The following is a 20,261-nucleotide window of genomic DNA, read 5'->3' on the forward strand; positions in this document are numbered from 1 at the left end:
CGATAAACACCAGTGATAAAATCCTGCGTATAAAATCATGCTGCAAATTTCGGTTCTTAGTAATCCAGCTGTGTTGCAAACACCTCTTCCCTTGGGTTCCCGGCATGAGTATCAGCATATAGCTTCCCCACTCACACATATCCTTGGAATAGCGCAGTGATGGGGGAAGCCGGAACACATGGACGAAAAAGTTGTCCAGGCCTGCTATGCAGCGTAATGTTACCTGTGTGAAATGAGCTTTATAGGACAGTTTATAAGTCTGCACCAAAATTTCCTACTGGAATTCCCACCATGAAGCACTATTGCGGTTAACAACTGTGACTGTGCGCAGCACTCAGACTGTGACGCTACTAGACAGTTCGTGGCAGATGATAAATGGCCTGAGAATAGGTCTGTGTGGCATCAGCAATGTAGTGTTACTGCCGGCCTGAGGCCCATGTTACGCTTTGAGAATGATCTTTGAGATCCATGTTACACTGTAAAAAATCTTCACCAAAGATTTTGTCAAACGTCTTTGACCGAACTACTTCACTGGGCCTATTAAATGACTGTAAAACTTTTTGTCATAGTTGCTCGGGAATGGATACCGAACAGCAATCGCCTGTAGAGCAACATACGAATGTGGCGAGCGCGTTGTCTGAAATGAAAGAGTAGTGGAAATGGTTGTGGGTGATACCGTGGATAGTGAGGAGAGAAGCTCGAAGTGTTCTCCGGAATTTGTTTTGTGAGATACAGCGCGAGGACATAAAGAATAAGGAAAATTATTTGAGAATGGTCGAACGAACGTATGTCTACCCTCATGAAAGTGACCCCTCTACATTTAACTGGATACTCTGCAAATCACATTTAAGTGTCTGGCAGAGGGTTCATCGAACCACCTTCACAATAATTCTCTATTATTCTACCCTCGAACAGGAATACCTATATTTTTTCGTGCGAGCTCTGATTTTCCTTATTTTATTATGTAGGTCGGCGTCAACAAAATATTTTCGCATTCGGAGGAGAAAATTGGTGACTGAAATTTGGTGAGATGTTTCCGCCGCAACGAAAAACGCCTTTGTTTTAACGACATCCACCCCAATGTTTGCTTACACAATATTCATTTAACAAATGCCATTTCTTAATTTCGGTCATCATAATTTTTACTTTTGAAAATCCTGCAGCTGTGTCGTTCATGGTTTAAATAATGAAACACTGCACTAGATATGTATTCCTTCATGCTTCATACGACGCGTTTCGAGAGTTTAGTCTCATTATATAGATGAAATATTCACATTACGTACTTTGTGTAGTGTTTGTATGTGTGCTGTTCTGCCTCCATTGCCCTACAATTGTGTTTTTGTGGCTTAATGTGTCAGACAGATTTCTTTTGCCCGATTTTTCGAAACGTCACATAACATGTCTGTATAATATTTTTACTCGATAATGAGAATAAATACTTGCAGAGCATCGTGAAAACTGTGAAAAAATACGTAACTGGTGTACTGTTTCATTACGTCAATCAGCATTGCTGATAAAGATTGCCGCTTGGTTAGATTAAGATCTTTAGAAACAGGTGAAAGCTATTCCAGCTTGCAGTGTAGTACTCGAATCCCACAGTGCAGTATTTTAAACATTATTCCAGAAGCAAATGAAACGATCGCTTATGTACACTTAGCTTTTCGAATCTCTATCTCTTTCCACATCATTTTTCTGGTATCCCGCCCCAAAAAATTTGGAAGCCTGCCAGAACGTATGGACCTAGACGACAGGCGCTAGGCGGTGCTTTTTTCCCCTTATTGTTATTTTATCCCTCTGGCCCATATGGGCAGAAGGGATGGAAAGTGAGCGGTACAGTTCTTCGCTCTTCAGCCAAGCGAATAATTGTAAAAAAAATTTACATTGAAAAATATAAACAAAAATTGGGCTGTTTTCTATTTTAAATTAGAAGGACAGACAGTTACAAAACGGAAGTAAGCTCTTGTTCAGAAAAAAAACAGAACATCTTGAACGACTAGAAATAGGACGTTCATATTAACAGGACATGTACTTTGATATGTTCTCCAGGAATGGTTAGCATTTCAGTCACCTCGGTTCAGCACGTGTCCTGTTGCCTAGCAGACACATGGTCCGCCTTGGGCCCTGATGTGATGGCAGTGACACGTACAAGTCGCGAATGGGGCCCTGTGGTAGCAGTCACGCGGTTCCAGACTGAATCGCCTAGAACCGTACGGCCACACCGGCCGGCTACGTCTGCTCAAGTCACATTGATCCATTACCTTTGGTTTATACCGTCAACGAGAGCGGCAAGCACATTTCACCAGTAGGTGGTGTTGCGCCGCAATAACGATGTTGACCTTCATCCCATGGGCTGATTCTCTCCAGTGCTAATCATTTCTGCAGAACATATTAGTGTACATGACATGTGAATATGAATGTTCTATCTGTTTTTGTGAATAAGGGTGCGTATAAATTTTTAAAACACATCGCAAATGGTTCAAATGGCTCTGAGCACTATGGGACTTAACTTCACTATGGGACTTAACTTCTGAGGTCATCAGTCCCCTAGAACTTAGAACTACTTAAACCTAACTAACCTAAGGACATCACACACATCCATGCCCGAGGCAGGATTCGAACCTGCGACCGTAGCAGCCGCGCGGTTCCGGACTGCGCGCCTAGAACCGCTAGACCACCGCGGCCGGCAAAACACATCGCAGGAAGGTGAAATTTTTCTGATAAAAACACTGAAGAGCTGCACCGTCACTTAAAAACTGAAGGACCTGTGCTAAGGTGAGAGGAATTACTTTAGAGAGAGTTTGTTGCATTGGGTTGAGGGCTGTGGGTAGAAATATTGGGGATCTGTTAGACAGGAAAAACTGTGGTGATGAGAGGTAGGAGAAGAGATGGATAGTGGGAAATGCAGGCGGTGGGAAAGACAGGGTGAGGAGTCGTGTATTGCTTGGGTAGGATAGTGATGCAAGAGGAAAACCCTCATCCCACGCATGTTCAGGGAGTTCAAGGCAGGTTTGGAATTAACGTGTTGGCAGGTATTCTGGACGGTCATGTCCTTGGACCATACCTCCTTCCATCCAAACTCACAGGTCCCACATACTTAGTCTTCCTACGACACGTAATGGACCCGTTCTTGGAAGCTGTGCCATTGAATGTCCGCCAGGAAATGTGGTTTCAGCATGATGGAGCACCACCTCACTTTTCACTGGCTGTCCGGAGACATCTCAAAGACGGTATGGTGAAAGATGGATAGGTCGTGATGGTCCAACCGCGTGGCCGCCACGGTCGCCAGATTTAACCCCTATGGACTTCTTCTTGTGGGGTCGCATGAAGAGCCTAATTTATGAGACATCTGTAGAGACAGAGGAAGATCTACTGGAACGAGTTCCGGCCGCTGCACGAGACATTGAAGAGACACCAGGTGGGATAGAGAGAGAGTACCAGAACATGCTTCGGAGGCACAAAGTGTGTAACAACGTTGGTGGTCGCCACATCGAGCCGCTGTTGTAATGCACCAGTACGTTGAGGCTGGTGCCGTAGATGCTGGGTTCTTGTTGTTGTCGACTAAAGTAAACCATAAGGTGTAAGTTGCTCTGCATTGAAACTGTCGTAGAACGGAAACGATACGTTTCCGGACATGGGTTACTATTAAAAATGTTCTGTACTCACTACCCTCTACATGTCCTAGAAGTTTGTAACGGGAATTTCCGACCACACTGTATATTGGGACGGATCTCATTGTCTGAAAGAAGGAGTTCGTTGAAGTTGCTTTGGGACAGGATATATAGTGTGTTTAGGGGCAGGGACAGACGGATGTGTTTGTGAAGGCGCAGCAACATACCACGGCTGGCAATCAGAGGGGAGACAATGGAGTGATTGGAATCGAGGTGGCGCTCCTAATATTTTCGAGTGTTACTGTCGCCGCCTAAGCGCTAAGCGTGGGCGACGCCACACACTCCAGCCAATCGGTGCCCGTGGCTGCACTATAAAGCAAGCAGTGCAGGGGACCACACTTCTGCCATGTTCCGACAGCGCTCTTGTATCTTTTCTTGTATGCAGAGTTGCTTCATTTCAGGTATTGCTACACGTTGGCTCTCTATTTGGTTTACACTCCAGACTTGTTTTTCTGTCATATTGTCTTGTTGTTCGTCCATTGCTATTGTCTTTCTTGGTTTTTGGCAAGTCGCTGTCGATGCCCTCGGCTGGTCGGCTAGTGTTTCCTGGTTATGTCAGATTCCAGACAGGCGAATGTACAGTGAGGTGGCGGACTGTGCATACAGCAGATTTGGAGCTCTGGGTTCTATAGGGTATTGAGACGAACGCTAGCATAAGCTCCAGGAAAGTAGTCTGCCAACATGCTGTAAGGCAAGCTACGATTATGTGTATCTTGCGTAACAACCGCTACTATCCCTAGCACCTGCAATGAGTTCAAGAATTACCAGCAGGGCATTTCCCTCTTCAGAAAAGATTCTGTCGATGGTTTTTGCACCAGCATTACAATTACGAGTTTTCGTTCATCAGTCGTCTTTACCGACAAAGCAAGCGTTACCAGAACTGCCATCAATCTGCATAATCGTCATCTGTGGGTTACAGACAATGCTCAGGGAATGGTTGTTGCATCTCATCACTATAGGTTCAGCTTCAGTATGTGGGCAGGGATTCCTGGCGACTACAAACTTGGACTATTTGTTAGTCCACAATGCCAATTCCTAGTCTTCTGCGGAATACTCTGCCTGGACTTCTTGGGAATGTGCCTTGCAATGCGACAGCTTATGTGGTTTCTGCATAATCGAGCACCTTTCCAGGTCCGCTTTATAGATCGCCAACACCTCAACATCATCTTCTTCAGGTGTTTGATAGGATGTGGAGGGCCTTAGCATGGGCTGCTAGATCGCCAGACTTAAATCCCCAGGATTTTTGCCTATGGGGACATCTAAAATGCGTTGTGTATGCTGAACCATTCCTGATATGCAGACCCTTCAACAGCATGTTCATGATGCCTGTGACACTATTCAGAGAGAGGCTGGAACATGCGAAAGAATATGGCAATCTATGATGCGACGTGTAAACGCATGCACTGCATCCCTTGGACGATTTTTTGTCATTTCACACACACTGTCCATTTCTGGACGCACGCTCGTAGGACCTTTTTTACTCCATTTCCAGTCGGGAATCCGTCCCTGCAGTTTATCGGTTTTATTAGTGTTCACCCTGTATCTAAACTTAACATCATCCACAGTGCAGCCTTTTCGAACGCAACTGATTGCTGCGGGTATTTCTTGATAAAATTCCAACCAATTATTATGGTTTTTGTGGCCAGCTTGCTTTGCGTTATGAAGAGTTTCCTCGCCTTCTTATTTTGCAATGATCACTGCGATGGTAGCCACGCAAAAAACATGTTTCGTCATTTTAAAGTTTAAATCCACTGAAGGAAGCGGAGAGATATGTATAGAATGGCGAACTTGGATCAAAGTTATGCCCTCGCTCTAATGTTTATCATAGATCCCCTGTCAAAGATTTGACAAAAAGGGCATTGACAAGCATTTGTTGTTAGCCATAACACTAACTGCTGACGTCACACATACATGTGCTCAAGCCTGTATTTATCGTTGCCCACAAGTCACTCGGAGGCATGCTCATCTGACAACTAACGTGGTAACCTCACCTACTAACCATCCAACAGAAAGCCCACAATAGGCTAAAACTAGTAATGAGGTGAACTTCGGGATTGCACTCATCCACTACTCTCCATACTCACAAAATACTTAAGTGATCCATCCTTTATGTCACTATTACATGTATATCTGTTCCACCAAAGTTCTGGAAGTCCCTCCATATCCTCAAATCCCATGCAGTCCATATCGCTTTCCACATCCATTTACCTTGCCCCACATGGATCCACTACCATCTTATCAAATTCCCACCCCTCCTCACTCATATTGAACACCTCTGCATCTCCTGTACCATCTGTACACTAAATTCTGATAACCCCTTGTCTCGCCTCTGATCAGTAATACTGGTATACAGCTGCGCCTTCCCTACATCTACATACACACTCCATGTCTCATCTTAACGCAACTTAACCAACCCCCTGCGGCAGACAATGAGATCTACTCCGATATTTATCCCTCCTACCAACTTAAACCCTTACCCACCTATCCCACTCTACATCAGGGCTTCTCTCTCCTTTTCCCTCTAAGCCCACCACTGTCCCTTTCTTTTGTTACCACTACTCTCCCTACACACTATTAATCCTCCTCACCCTCTGTCCTTCGCACTGTCTCTGTTCTCACTATCTGCTTCATCTCCTACCTGTCATCTCCATATTTTCCCCACTTAACAGGTCCCTATCTCTTTACCCACACTTCCCAAGATCTATGGAACGAATTCTCTTCTCCCACAATAATTTTTCATCCAGAGCAGATCCTTCAGACGTTAAGTAAAAGTGGAATGCTCCAGTGTCTGTTTCGCAACAGCGTTTGCTAAATTGTATATATTTTTCGTCCTGTTAGCTATCTGTCATTAATGGTTTTTAATTTAAGATGTAAACATACCCCATACTTTTATTGTTCTATCGTCTTTGTTATATTCTTATGAATGCTCTTGGCTTATGAGGGGACATTGTACCGCTGAGACCTCACCCCCTGCCGTATGTTGCATGCGGGACGACAATGAAGAAAAAAAGGAGAAAAAGCAACTGCAGGCCTGCTTTTACGGGACCTCGTTGGTGTGGGTAACGAGCGCTAGGGAACGAGTGCCGAGTGGCGGATGCAGTTCGCTAGTGCGTAGCGCCGTGCGACACCGGACTCACCTGGCAGGTGTCGACGCCGCCGGCCAGCTCTCCGGCGCAGATGATGCCGGGCTGCATGGCCTCGACGCGCGGCAGGCGCGTGTTGAGGCACTCGCGGCGTGTGAGGACGGTGACGAGCGCGTGCCGGATCTCGCAGGGCGTGCTGCTGGACACGCCGGGCCGCGTCGTGCCCATGCCGGCCACCAGACCGGTGCGCCCGCCGTCGTCGGGCAGCACCAGCGGCTTCGGCGCGTCGGCCGGCCGGCCCCACAACATCAGCCGGCTAGCTCCCTGCACTGCAACAGGTAACGCAGCCCAGCTGTTTCATTTCATTTCATTTCATTTTATTATCTTCCTGTATATCATTTACATGATGTAAGAATTGTCACAACAAAGTTATCATACTAGTACAAGTACTACAGACATAATAATGGAATATCACTTTCAAGACATTTTTTAAAAGTACAAGTTTAGACATACAAATTAAAATTTTTGGTAATAAATTTACACACAATCAAAGTACTCATCTACGTCATAGAAAGTTTTGCTTAAAAGGTAATTTTTAAGTTCAGTCTTAAATTTTACTTCATCTATTATTGCCTTCATGTACACTGGCAGAGCATTGTAGAGTTTTATTCCAAAATAACTTACATGCTTTTGGGTTTGTGTTGTCCTTACCCTTTCTACATACAAATTCTTACGAGTTCTAGTATTATAATTATGGCAGTCCTCATTTGTACGTAGATATTTCATATGTGCTCTTGTGCACAGAATGCTTTTAAAAATATACAGTGATGGTATTGTGAGTATTTGCAGTTCTATGAAAAGGGTCCTACAATGAGTTCTTGGAGAGTTATGTGTTATGATTCGTACAGCTCTTTTCTGAAATTTGAAGTTATCTGTTAAGCTTGATTTAGTTTTACCCCAGAACACTATGCCATAAGACACGATGGACTGAAAGTAAGCAAAATGCACTAGTCTAGTACAGTCTGTGCTGCATACTCTAGATAATATCCTCAATGCAAAACATGCCGAATTGAGCCTGTGGGATAAGTACTTGAGATGGTCTTTCCAGCTTAAGTTTTGATCAATGTGCATGCCCAAAAACTTTGTGGATTGTACACTCTCTATCTTCTTATCCATTAGTTTTAACTGGAGGTCCATATCTTGAGTTGCTTTGCCATACTGCATATAATTTGTTTTACTTAGATTAAGTGCTAACTCATTAGCATTAAACCAATGTTGAATATATTTCAGGACTATATCAGTTGTGGTGGTTAATGATTTTATTATCATCACTTATAATTATGCTAGCTTCATCTGTGAACAACATTATTTTGGTAGAAATATTAGGATTTTTTATGTCATTTATATAAAGCAAGAATAATAAAGGACCGAGAACACTGCCCTGTGGGACACCTATTTCCAGTTTCTTTGCATCTGAGACCCACTTGATTTTCTGATTTTTATGCTCTGCGATGATTTCTACCACCTGAGTTCTATCTTGAAGGTAAGATTCAAACCACTGCTTCACAACTCCCCTTACACCTGTTGCCTCCATCTTGTTTAACAGAATTTTGTGATTTACTGTATCAAAAGCTTTAGATAAATCTAAGTTAATTCCCACTACACATTTATTAGTGTGCAATGCACTACTTGTGAGGCACAGGCGGCGCGTGCGAAATTTTACCAATGTGCAACAATTTGGGGACCTTTAGTCTTCTGGCTTACAAAAGTGGTAATGTAGTTAAATCTGCATAAATAAAAATCACCTGCCTCATGTATGAACGATCATCACTTTAGAATAGCTCTATCGATTTGGCTCATTTCTTTTTGGTTGTATTCGTAATTGTCAGGCCAAAGCTTGTATGGAAGAAAATTTTCGGAGAATCCACTGCAAAAGTCGGAAATTTGGATGGTGTTTCTGTACTAATCTTAACGAAAGAAATGTGACGGTCAGTCTGACAATTCTGCTATCGCATGTTTACATAAAAATGAAAAATAAAAATGTGACGTTCAGGTTCAAAAATAGCTCTGAGCACTATGGGACTTAACTTCTGAGGTCATCAGTCCCCCAGAACTTAGAACTAATTAAACCAAACTAACCTAAGGGCATCACACACATCCATGCCAGAGGCAGGATTCGAACCTGCGACCGTAGCGGTCGCGCAGTTCCAGACTGTAGCGCCTAGAACCACTTTTTTTTCTAATTCCACAAAAACAGTAACAAAAATGGCTACAATGAATTGACATAAATAAGGTGACAGATAATTGCAGTCATAAATTACAGCATTCAAAGAATGAGTCTTTAGCAGTAGCACAATTTAGCACCTTCACTGTCACCTTCAACTGTTGGCAGTTCAGTATGCACATTTTCTTCTTCTGCAGCCGGTTCCTCATCATTATTTCCCAGACCCAAATTAATCATTCAGTAAATCCTTGATGTGTGTTCCTTCCAGGGTAAATTACGTGGACAGAAGAGCAGTCCCGAACAGCGACATCGCAAAATACTTCACTGCCTTGTTATTTTTGTCAGTTCCAGCTTCTAAACGCATCCATAGGGAGTTCAAGATCTTCCTTTATATCAGACACCAGATGTTTGTCGCCATATTCTTGTATCTGCTGTACTTATACTCATTCTGGTGAAGACAATTCGGAGCATGTTAACATATTTCTTATTGTGATTCTGATACTTAAGTATTTTCTCGAATTCATTTTCCATACACATCTTGTATTCAATATGTTCATCGCTCCCAATATTGTTAAAAACATAACTTGTATATTCGCCCATTAACCAAATCACTGCGTTATTTTTTGCCTGAGGGTAGTAACTTTCCTCTGGTCTGAGGAAAATGTTAGTCGGTACATTGTTTTGCTGAAGTTCTTGTTATTTGAGCAATTTTCTCCCTGGTCCACCTCCAGTTGATAATCCGATCCCCACATGTGTAACGATGAGGCACACTATCAACGAGGTTGCATTTGCTGCAGAGGTTAGTGTCACTTAAACCGATGGCAAAGAGACCCTCATTAGTGCGACGTTTAGGTTGACAGTTCTTTTGTCGCTTATTTACATAACAACATCAAATTCTGCACTGAGTGCGAAAAGGCATACAACTGAAATAGATATTTCAGTCAGTCATCGGTGGTGATCATATCTCTGGTGTGTTGCAAAGATTGAATTGATGTCAGTTCGTGGTAATCTGGTGTGTTGCAAACATTCATTTGATGTTACTTCGTGGGTTATTGCTTTGGAAAAAATGGTCGGCGTACACGACACGCGGGTCGACTATGAGTACATGAGACTGATGAAGAGCGCAGACAGCGTCTGGAAGCACTTTTGACCTGCATATGTTTCTTCCCATGGGCGTGCTCGAGAGTCTGTAGACCATCGGCTCTATTCGTTTTCTCTCCGGACGAACAGACGAAGAACTTCGTTCATCACCAAACGTTGTGATGAACGCAATGAAATACCAAAATATTATAATCGAAACAATAAATTTTGATTTGTTGTGTTTCAATAATTACACGATTCTATTTAAATTGATTTGTTTCAGTTCACACAAACACAAGTACAGATTTGGTCGGATGAATTTTATCACTTTTGACCTGCATATGTTTTTTCCCATGGGCAGTTGTACGTGGCGTGCTCGAGAGTCTGTAGACCATCGGCTCTATTCGTTTTCTCTCCGGACGAACAGACGAAGAACATCGTTCATCACCAAACGTTGTGATGAACGCAATGAAACACCAAAATATTATAATCGAAACAATATATTTTGATTTGTTGTGTTTCAATAATTACACGATTCTACTTACATTGATTTGTTTCAATTCACACAAACACAAGTACAGATTCAGTCGGATGAATTTTAGCTTGATTAACTGACTAACAAACCAACACACAACCTGTGAACGTATTATATATGAGACATTCTATTAAACCGGCGGCGAGAAAGAACTTGCTGAGCAGTGCTCTGAAAATGTACGATTTTTCTTTCCTCTTCGCAGTCGTTGTTAACAGAAAACACTAAAGTTGTGGTTATGGCTAATTATATAATACTATCTGTTCGAAGAATAAAACCATACGAAATATTGTATAAAAGCTTCTATCATCGCAAATACAGCAGCTGATTCCGATTGATTTACCCATTAATTTGACTTCAATTCGCAATCAAAGTTCCGTTTGTAACAATATTAAATAAGATCAGTATTATGAAGAGAATGGATTACTATTCACCATGTACTGGAAGCGATACGTCGCAGATAGGCACAACAAAAAGATTGTCAGACAAGTAAGCGGTCGGCCAAAAAGGCCTTCATGGGAATTAAACACATATACACACACACACACACACACACACTCGCTCAGTCACAAACGCCAATTCACGAGTGCATGACCACAGTCTCTGGCAGAGAGAAAGAGAGTGATCGATAGACAAGGGGGAGAGGGTGGAAGGAGGATATGGACAGAGAGACGAAGAACGAGGAGATAGTTATAGAGAGTGTGGGACAAGAGATGTACAAGTAGTGGGGGGGGGGGGGGGAGGATATGAACAGAGATAGGAGGCAAGAGGAGGAAATGAACAAAGGGAGTGGAAGAAGAGAAGGACAGAGAAATGGGGGAGAAGGAGGGATGTATCCAATTCCCATGCATATTTAACAATTGCGAAGCACTGTTTGGTTGCCTAGTTGAACATATTAATTTTACGTATATAAATTGAACTGTTTAAATATAATTCAGTTTCATAGTTAATCATTTTACTTTGTGAGGAACAAACGAAAATGAAAAAAATATATTAGCAGCGGGAACCGAACTCGAGTCGAAAAACTGTGTCAGTGCACTTGACCACTGCACTACTGGGCCAATACATGACCTGCAGCTAAAAAATTCCTCATATTTTACGCGTAAATATTTAGACAGCGTTTTAGTTTATCCTAGGGCTAGCTCAGGTAAAAAATTCTAGGAGCTTGAAAGAGGCTTCTGCTCATATAGTTTGAGTCAAATCTGTGAGCCTCATCACGAGCTATGCCTTTGTTAGATTTACATTTACATTTACCTATCTCTTAAAATCTTATTTTCTTCTACTGGAAAAGGGTCTTTTTAGCAGATCATCTCATACAAAATTTTCTCGTACACTCACTTTTTCACCACTGTTACCACTACCAATAGCCTTTTGACTTACAAGGGTAGTAATTGTCACTAAATTAAAAACACTCTTAAGACAAAAAAAAGACGCAACACGAACACAAAGGAATTAGCCGATTGGGGCAGAAATCAGTAAATATGATGTACATCTAGAGACAAACAAATTATTGCAGTTCTACAAAACTTCGATTATTTATTGAAGAGAAACAGCTTCACAAATTGAGCAAGTCAACAACGCGTTGGCCCATCTCTGGCCCTTAGTTATTCAGCTTAGCATTGATAGAGTTGCTGGATGATCTCCTGAGGGATGCTGGGCCAAATTCTGTCCAACTGGCGCGTTGGATCGTCTAACTCCTGAGCTGGTTGGAGATCCCTGCCCATAATACATGTTATCGATTGGAGAGAGATCCGGCAACCTTGCTGAGCAAAGTAGGGTTTGGCAAGCTCGAAGAAAAGCGCTGGGAATTCTCGCCGTGCGCGGGGGGGTGGTCATTATTTGCTGAAATGTAAGCCCTGGATGGCTTGCCATAAAGGGCAACAAAAAGGGCCGTAGAATATCGTGCTCTAAGGGGGTCGTGGATGACAACGAAAGGGTCTTACTATCGAAAGAAATAGCATCCCAGATCATCACTCCTGATTTCGGGCAGAATGGCGAACGACAGTCAGATTGGTATCCCTCCGCTTGCTGGAGCCTCTCCTGACATCTTAGCTGGTTATTGGAGCTCAGTTCGAAGCTGGACTCATCACTGAAGACAATTCTGCTCGAGTCAATGATATTTCTAGATGAATGTGCCCGACACCGTGCAAATGGAGTTCTTGGTGTATAGTGGTCGATAGTAATCGGCTCAAGGAACTCTGAAAGCTCAACCTCCTTTCTATGAGCCGCCTATCAATGGTCTTTATGTGCCAAGTCAGCATTCTTCCGTGGCCATTGTCATTGAACTTAAAATTTCGGTATTCGACCTGATCTCCTTCTCTCCTCTCTCTACCGCTCCCCTCCTCCCCCCTCCCTCTGTCCATCTCCTTCCCCCTATATCTGTACATCGGCACACTCTCTCTCTACAGACATCCTCGACCCTAATCTCTCTGTCCATGTCCCCCTTCCCCTTCCTAATTCTATTTCATCTCCCCTTCTTTGTTCATCTCTTCGTTCCCCCCCCCCCCCCCCCCCCTCTGACTTTCTTAGTTGTTATTTAAATTGGGACCTAGTTAGCGAATAGAAGTCAATATGAATGGGTAAATCGGTTGGAATCATTAGTACTTGGGGTATGAGAGAAGCCTTGCCAGCTGCTGGACCTGTGGAGATAGTACCTTAAGATCAGTATTTCACATAATTTTAATCTAAGAGCAAGTAGGATTATAAAGTTAAGAGGTGGACAGCTTTTCTCCAGGAAATGCGCGTAAAAGGTAAGAAAGATGTAACTGACGCTTTGTCGCATCTACCACAAGACTGACTGATCTTTCGGATTTAACAGAATGAAAGACAGATACTACAGACAATAGTATTTAGATACGTGTAACAACATGGCTTCATTACAAGATGCAGATCCAAGGTGGAATAAAGACTGCATACACAAAACCCACCTAAGAAAATTTTGCAGCATTACAACACTCAAAACAATGTGTTTTTCTACAGATGTAATGTCTGTAATGGCAGCTAATTTGTATGCATTCATGATTCTTGTAAATAACATATTTCGGGTCATTACTGTACAAAGAAATGTTTAATAAAACTGAATTTATATTGCTACTTTCCAAATACGTGGAGGTATGTTGAACAGCTATTAAAAACTTCTCTACTGTGCCAGAAAGCAAAACCTACCAATAAGTGCTGCTACATGGAATTACACTCTATATTACCAACACAGCCACTACAAATTGTTAGCCCTTATGTTAGGTGCCAAAGCCTTCTGCATGGGGTGCTGTTAAGTACTTAGTACCTCTTTATTATATATTTTAAAATTACGTCAAACTGTATGATACAAGATTGATGACAGTATTTACCATCATTAGGATTCTGAAACATTACATACCAACAGTTGGCAAACCTGTCGCATTTCTCATGTTCAATGCGTCGATGTTTACATGCAGAAATGGGAAGATTTTTTACAAGACAATAATATTAAGTACATTTTGATATCCCGTTATCATCTTCCAAGTAATCCAGTGGAACGCATTTTTAGAGAATTCAACCAGTTTATAAGAAGTTAAGCCAGTACACAACACACACTACAGATAGAATTTATTGATCCGTTTGAAAACATTATAAACAATTTACCTATTTACAGAATGCTATACACTCCTTCAGAACTACTTGTTGACCATAAAGAAATCAACGAATGTATTAACCCATCCTCACGCGTGTCTAAAGAACCTGCACTGGAGGAAGAGGTACGAAATATGCTCACTCCACCCACCACTGTTGCTGGAGCCAGAAAGAACACACATGATAAAAACTTAGTTCATGCACAAAAGCGTTTACTTGGAGAAGCAGTACTACTGAAATCTCAACCGAAATCTTTACAGTATACAAAAGAAATAGCAAATGGCAATTATCGTTTACAGGACTCCATAAAATCGTCAACCCATCGTACCCAGGTAGTTATCTTTTGGCCTCACTTAAATCTGGTGGAAATAAAGGACTTTGCTGCCACCCGGATCTGAAAAAAAATCTACCTGTGCAACAGTAATAATTTTGTTCTCTGAACTCAGAAAGTATTGAAGGTACTAACTTTTTGCCAATGACATGTATATGAGAAATGAGATAAACTGAACAGGAAACCTATATTTTTATAGTCTTTGTTATACATTAGTCAAAAACATATATGTACAGGTAATTAGTTTAGTATTTAAGACAATACTGCTGCAGTATGTCCTGGTTTTTTTAACTGTTGGGGATACGGTCCTGTTTACTGCACAAATCACCACGGGACCAGAAGTTCTGAGAATTATTAGATATCACACTATATCTATAAAGGAAAGTACTATAAATCGCCTTGCTATGGGTACAGTGTACTGAAATGTGGCATGAGCAGAAATCTTAGATGAGAAGCACGGAAGCGTAAAATCAGAGACTGTATTTATGAAGAGACTCACGTTTTCTTTGGACGAAGTCGGATAAATAGTTTTTCACTTTCTTAAATGGTTATTATCAAGAGAATATGTATGTATTAGTCTTCAAGTTCTGTTGTTCAAAGAAATGGTCAGTTAACGGTGTTATAAGTAGTTTTCGTTTTCTTAAACGGTTGTTATCTTTTATGGACAGTTATTAAGAACATGTGTGTGTGTGTTATTTTTCAAGTTATGTTGTTCAAAAACGGTCAGTTAACCATGACGCTGAACTGATTAAAGTCAAAATGAGCTCACCATAAGAGTACTGAAAGTGAAATGTGAATATCTCTGATGGAATTAATTTCTTAGATGTAAGTGTGCTAAGTTTTACAATTTATATTTATGGGGTGAACAGTTTAACTGGTTGTTAAATGTTGTGCCAAGTGATACCAAGTGCGATTTTATTTCCGATGAGTCATCACGACTTGGATATAGCTGCGCTGAAGATGGCTACACAAAAACTGAAATCAATCTGGAATAAACAGATTAAAAATATACGACCGATGCTGCTCTTTCTCTTATGCTTCAAATGGCTCTGAGCACTATGCGACTTAACTTCTGAGGTCATCAGTCGCCTAGAACTTAGAACTAATTAAACGTAACTAACCTAAGGACATCGCACACATCCATGCCTGAGGCAGGATTCGAACCTGCGACCGTAGCGGTCGCTCGGTTCCAGACTGTAGCGCCTAGAACCGCACGGCCACTCCGTCCGGCCTTTCTCTTACCTTCGACCTCATTAATACGGTAGTGGAACGCGCTGTGCCTACTGGAAACAAACCCGAAGAAAACGTTACGGTCTGTCGTGCCTGTCCACAGAGAGCTGATGAGGTTTACCTATATCAATACGAATTTCAGAGAAACAAGTCAATTGACGACGGAATAATACAAGTTCTCTGCATAGTAGAAAACACAAATCGGGGGTATGTAATTGCCATAATGCTAGACTCACTGGCGCATTTGACAACGTCTAGTGGTCTATGATGTTTGCGCGTCTTAGGGAGCCACAGGTACCCGCCTTCCTGTACCACAGTCAATGGGGTTACTGTAGACACAGGGTTAATGACTGGCGAGCAGGCAACAGGGAAGTGGTCAAAAGATCCACTAAGGGATGCCGACAAGGATCGATCTGCGGGTACAGCTTCTGGGATGTAACAACAGAACCCATTTTACATCTCGGTAGCGAGCCTTGACTACGCCGTCGGAATCGTGGCAATGACAACGACCTGCTAGTGGTACGATGGTAGCATCGGCAAGCTCCCGAGCACAACTTGGGGAGAAAGCCAGTGGTATTTTACAACATGTCACGAACTTGTGTACACAAAGTAAACTGACAATTTCCTCAAACGAAACACTTTATGGCCTACTTAAAGGAAGACTCGTTAGAAACCAGTCGGTAAAATTTGAAAACAGAAATATAACAGGAAAAAAGAAGACGGGGCCGGCCGCGGTGGTCTAGCGGTTCTAGGCGCTCAGTCCGGAACCGCGCGACTGCTACGGTCGCAGGTTCGAATCCTGCCTCGGGCATGGATGTGTGTGATGTCCTTAGGTTAGTTAGGTTTAAGTAGTTCTAAGTTCTAGGGGACTGATGACCACAGATGTTAAGTCCCATAGTGCTCAGAGCCATTTGAACCAGCCAGAAGACGGGATACTTAGAAATTACTACTGATGAGGGACTCTCCTTCCAGATCGACATACAAAGTACTTCAGACAAGGCCGAAAAACGTTACAGAAACTGGCAAAACTAGACAGATATTTCAGACCTCCACCAACAAACATTACAGTATATCACTGTACAGTCTTTGAATCCATTATATGCTTTGCAGCAAGCGCATGGGTACATACGTTCCTTTTACCGACAAACAAAAGAGATGCGAGGCTAATCATAGGGGTGCACTCCTACGGTTATTAGACGCCTTTGGAACTACATCTCTGAAATGGTCCTGGGCGTCTTTCCAACCGACAGCTGTCATTAAGTGCTGTGCTGGAACGTAATGGATGAAGTTAGGCTTTATAGACAAAATATGAGCAGTCACAGAGGGCATCACCGGTAAACGCCATCCTAAAAGATGGCGAGTGAAGACATGGAAAATGCACTGGGACACATGCGAAAAGGGCCAGAGAATATGACTTCTTTGCTAACGTAAGTGCAAGATTAGGAGTAAGACACGATACCCCGAACCGTGGAATTATACATACATTTCTTAACCGGGCTTTGTCCAACACATTTACGTCAGATGAGCACCCATACTAGCAAAGAGTGCGCATGTAGGAAATTTGATTCCCTGAACATGCAATATTACACTGCGCCTCGCAAGCACCGGTCAAACGACAAATGACGAGACTCAATAATACAGAGGGCGATTCAGTTGCTGCAACGCCTTCAAATACCACTTGCCCGATTTTCATATTCTTTCAAACACGACGCGCGAACTGTTAGTCCTAGAGAAAAAATAAATGGGACCTTTACGTAGGAAATTTAATATAGTTAAATTTTGTTTTGAACATGTTTTCGCTCGAGGCCCAAGCTTTCCAGTTATTCAAGAAAAACATACAAAAATTACCTTCAAAAGCGTTTCCTATAATAAATCGAAAACTGAGGCCTCTGGTGAAAACATATCCCAGTACAAAATTTAACTACATTAAAATTCCTACTAAAAGGCCATGTTCATTTTTTTTGTTTAGGACTAACAGTTGGCACAAAGCGAGGGAGAGATTATGAAAATCTCGTGTGGGTTTTTTTCAAGTCATTGCAGGTTGCATAAAAACTGTCGGTAGGATTACCCTGTGTATCACTCTCTCAGATAGCCAGATCAATAGGCAGACCTAGACAGGACAGCGGACACAATTTCAAGAATACTGCAAGAAGCAACGCAGCAGAGAGACTGTATAATTCTGCACCCAGGCCATACATAATCCTAGCACTAAATGACAGAAATGGTGACACAGAAAAATCAGATACTGCTACAGAAACAGGAGTTGAAGCAGACACACTCTACGACAAGGTAACACATAACACAGACGTAGACATAAAAGTATATTAACACCTAGAATATTAAATATCGAAATGCATAGAAACTTACAAGTAAAGAAAATATTGATCAAAAATGCATAACTCGATAACCTCAAACTGAGATATGCCTTTCTGACAAGCCCCATACTGATAGTCATAACAACTATAATAATTGTCTTTGAAGCCTAATGGTCGCTCAAAAAGTTAAACTTACGACGGGGAAACTAACCCTTAACATACAGTCAAAGATATATAGGGTGTCCCAGCTATCTTGTCCACCCAAAATATCTCTGGAACAATAACAGCTATTGGAAAACGACTTTCACCGGTATCAATGTAGTGCTGGGGCCCATGAATGTACATATTTGGAAACATTCTAAAACGAAAGCATATGTGTTTTTTAACGCAAACTTATGTTTTTTTAAATGGACCTCCTATATTTTTTCTTCAGCAATCCATAGCATGACAAAGCACATACACAATGGCGTTGATTGCATCGCAATATTCCCATTACATCCCGAGATATTTAGACGCGAAGTTGACGCTTGAAACACCCGACATACGCTGCTAGCGCACGTCCTGAGGCTCAGGCGTGAACCCCATGGTGCCCGTAATCGCGATGTGATTGACATGCGTAATCACACTTCTATACTTATCAAGAGGTCCGAAACGAATAATACGGTCTGCTGTCATCTTGCTGCGATTACGGACAGCATGGGGTTCACGCCTGAGCCTCAGGACGTGCGCTAGCAGCGTATGCCGCTGAGGATTGACATCACGCTCTCTTCACCGATGAGTGTGGCATATGCCTTCAACCAGACAACCGTCGGAGACGTGTTTCGAGGCAACCCGGTCAGGCTGAACGCCTTAGACACACTGTCTAGCGAGTGCAGCAAGGTGGAGGTTCCCTGCTGTTTTGGGTGGCATTATGTGGGATAGACGTGCGACCCTGGTGGTCATGGAAGGCGCCGTAAAGGCTGTACGATACGAGAATGCCATCCTCCGACCGATAGTGCAACCATTTCGGCAGCATATTGGCGACGCATTCGTCTTCATGGACGACAATTCGCGCCTCCATCGTTCACATATTGTGACTGACTTCCTTCAGGATAACGACATCGTTCGACTAGAGTGGCCAGCATGTTCTCCAGACATGAACCCCATCGAACATGCCTGTGATAGAAAAGGGTTGCTTACGGGCGACGTGACACATCAACCACTCTGAGGGATAAACGCCGAATCGCCGTTGAGGAGTGGGACGAGCTGGACGAACAGTGCCTTGATGGACTAGTGGATAGTAAGCAGGAATGCATCAGCGCAAGAGGACGTGCTACTGGGTATTAGTGGTACCGGTGTGTACAGCAATCTGGACGACCACCTCTGTAGGTCTCGCTGTGTGGTGGTACAACAATGTGTGGTTTCCATGAGCAATAAAAAGGGGGAAAATGCTGTTTATGTTGACCTCTCTTCTAATTTCCTGTACAGGTTCCGGAACTCTCGCAACCTAGGTGATGCAAAACTTTTTTTGATGTGTGTGTTAGGACTATTCTCCTACAAGCCTCTGCAAATATACCGTTTCGTATGTTGTAGTCTTAGTGTGCCTCCATTATTTTTCCCATCTATTGGTCCTTCCAGTGAGAGGTTAATTATTCCTGGATCCTGTTGCAAATGTCTTATTAACGTGTCCGTTCCCTGATCATGGTCTTTTCATAAACTTCTTTCTACACCTGTTCCTATTAGTAAATATTCATTCCGTATTTTGTCTCTCTTCGACAGCACCTCTGATACGTGATACTTACTGGAATTAAGGAAGTTGTGGATGGGAGGACCCACCAATATCACTTTAGTCTCACACAACCTCTTTATTTAAAAATAACCAAAAAATTTTCTTTAACAAAATGTACAAATTTTCCAATTCTTTAGACATTAAACCTTAAATTGAATAAGCTTTTGCAAAAGAAATCTGAGTGCTATATTGAAAAACAGTAAACAATATAACAATGATTACAAGACGGCCGGGCCTGCAGCCCGCCAGTTACCGGGTGAAACAGCGGTGTTTACTACCGCACTGGACACAGTCTGTCTTATTAAATGTTCTTCTGCAATACATGAAAACTAAATAATCGCCATTGATGACAAGAGTGATTCAGGTACCCAAAACAGATGACGTAACTTTTAATTTGAAAGCTGTATGTCGAAAGGTTCTG

General features: G+C 42.4%; 1 protein-coding gene across 1 annotated transcript in view; it reads right to left on the reverse strand.

Annotated features, from left to right (window-relative positions):
* LOC124612630 (coagulation factor XI-like) overlaps positions 1-20,261 on the reverse strand; it is a 145,103-nt gene that overhangs the window by 47,362 nt on the left and 77,480 nt on the right. The window contains exon 4 of the mRNA XM_047140926.1: positions 6,806-7,080. Within this exon, the coding sequence (XP_046996882.1) occupies positions 6,806-7,080 (275 nt within the window). The remainder of the gene's footprint in view (positions 1-6,805; positions 7,081-20,261) is intronic.

Source organism: Schistocerca americana, chromosome 4 (assembly GCF_021461395.2).
Source record: "Schistocerca americana isolate TAMUIC-IGC-003095 chromosome 4, iqSchAmer2.1, whole genome shotgun sequence".
NCBI lineage: Eukaryota > Metazoa > Arthropoda > Insecta > Orthoptera > Acrididae > Schistocerca > Schistocerca americana.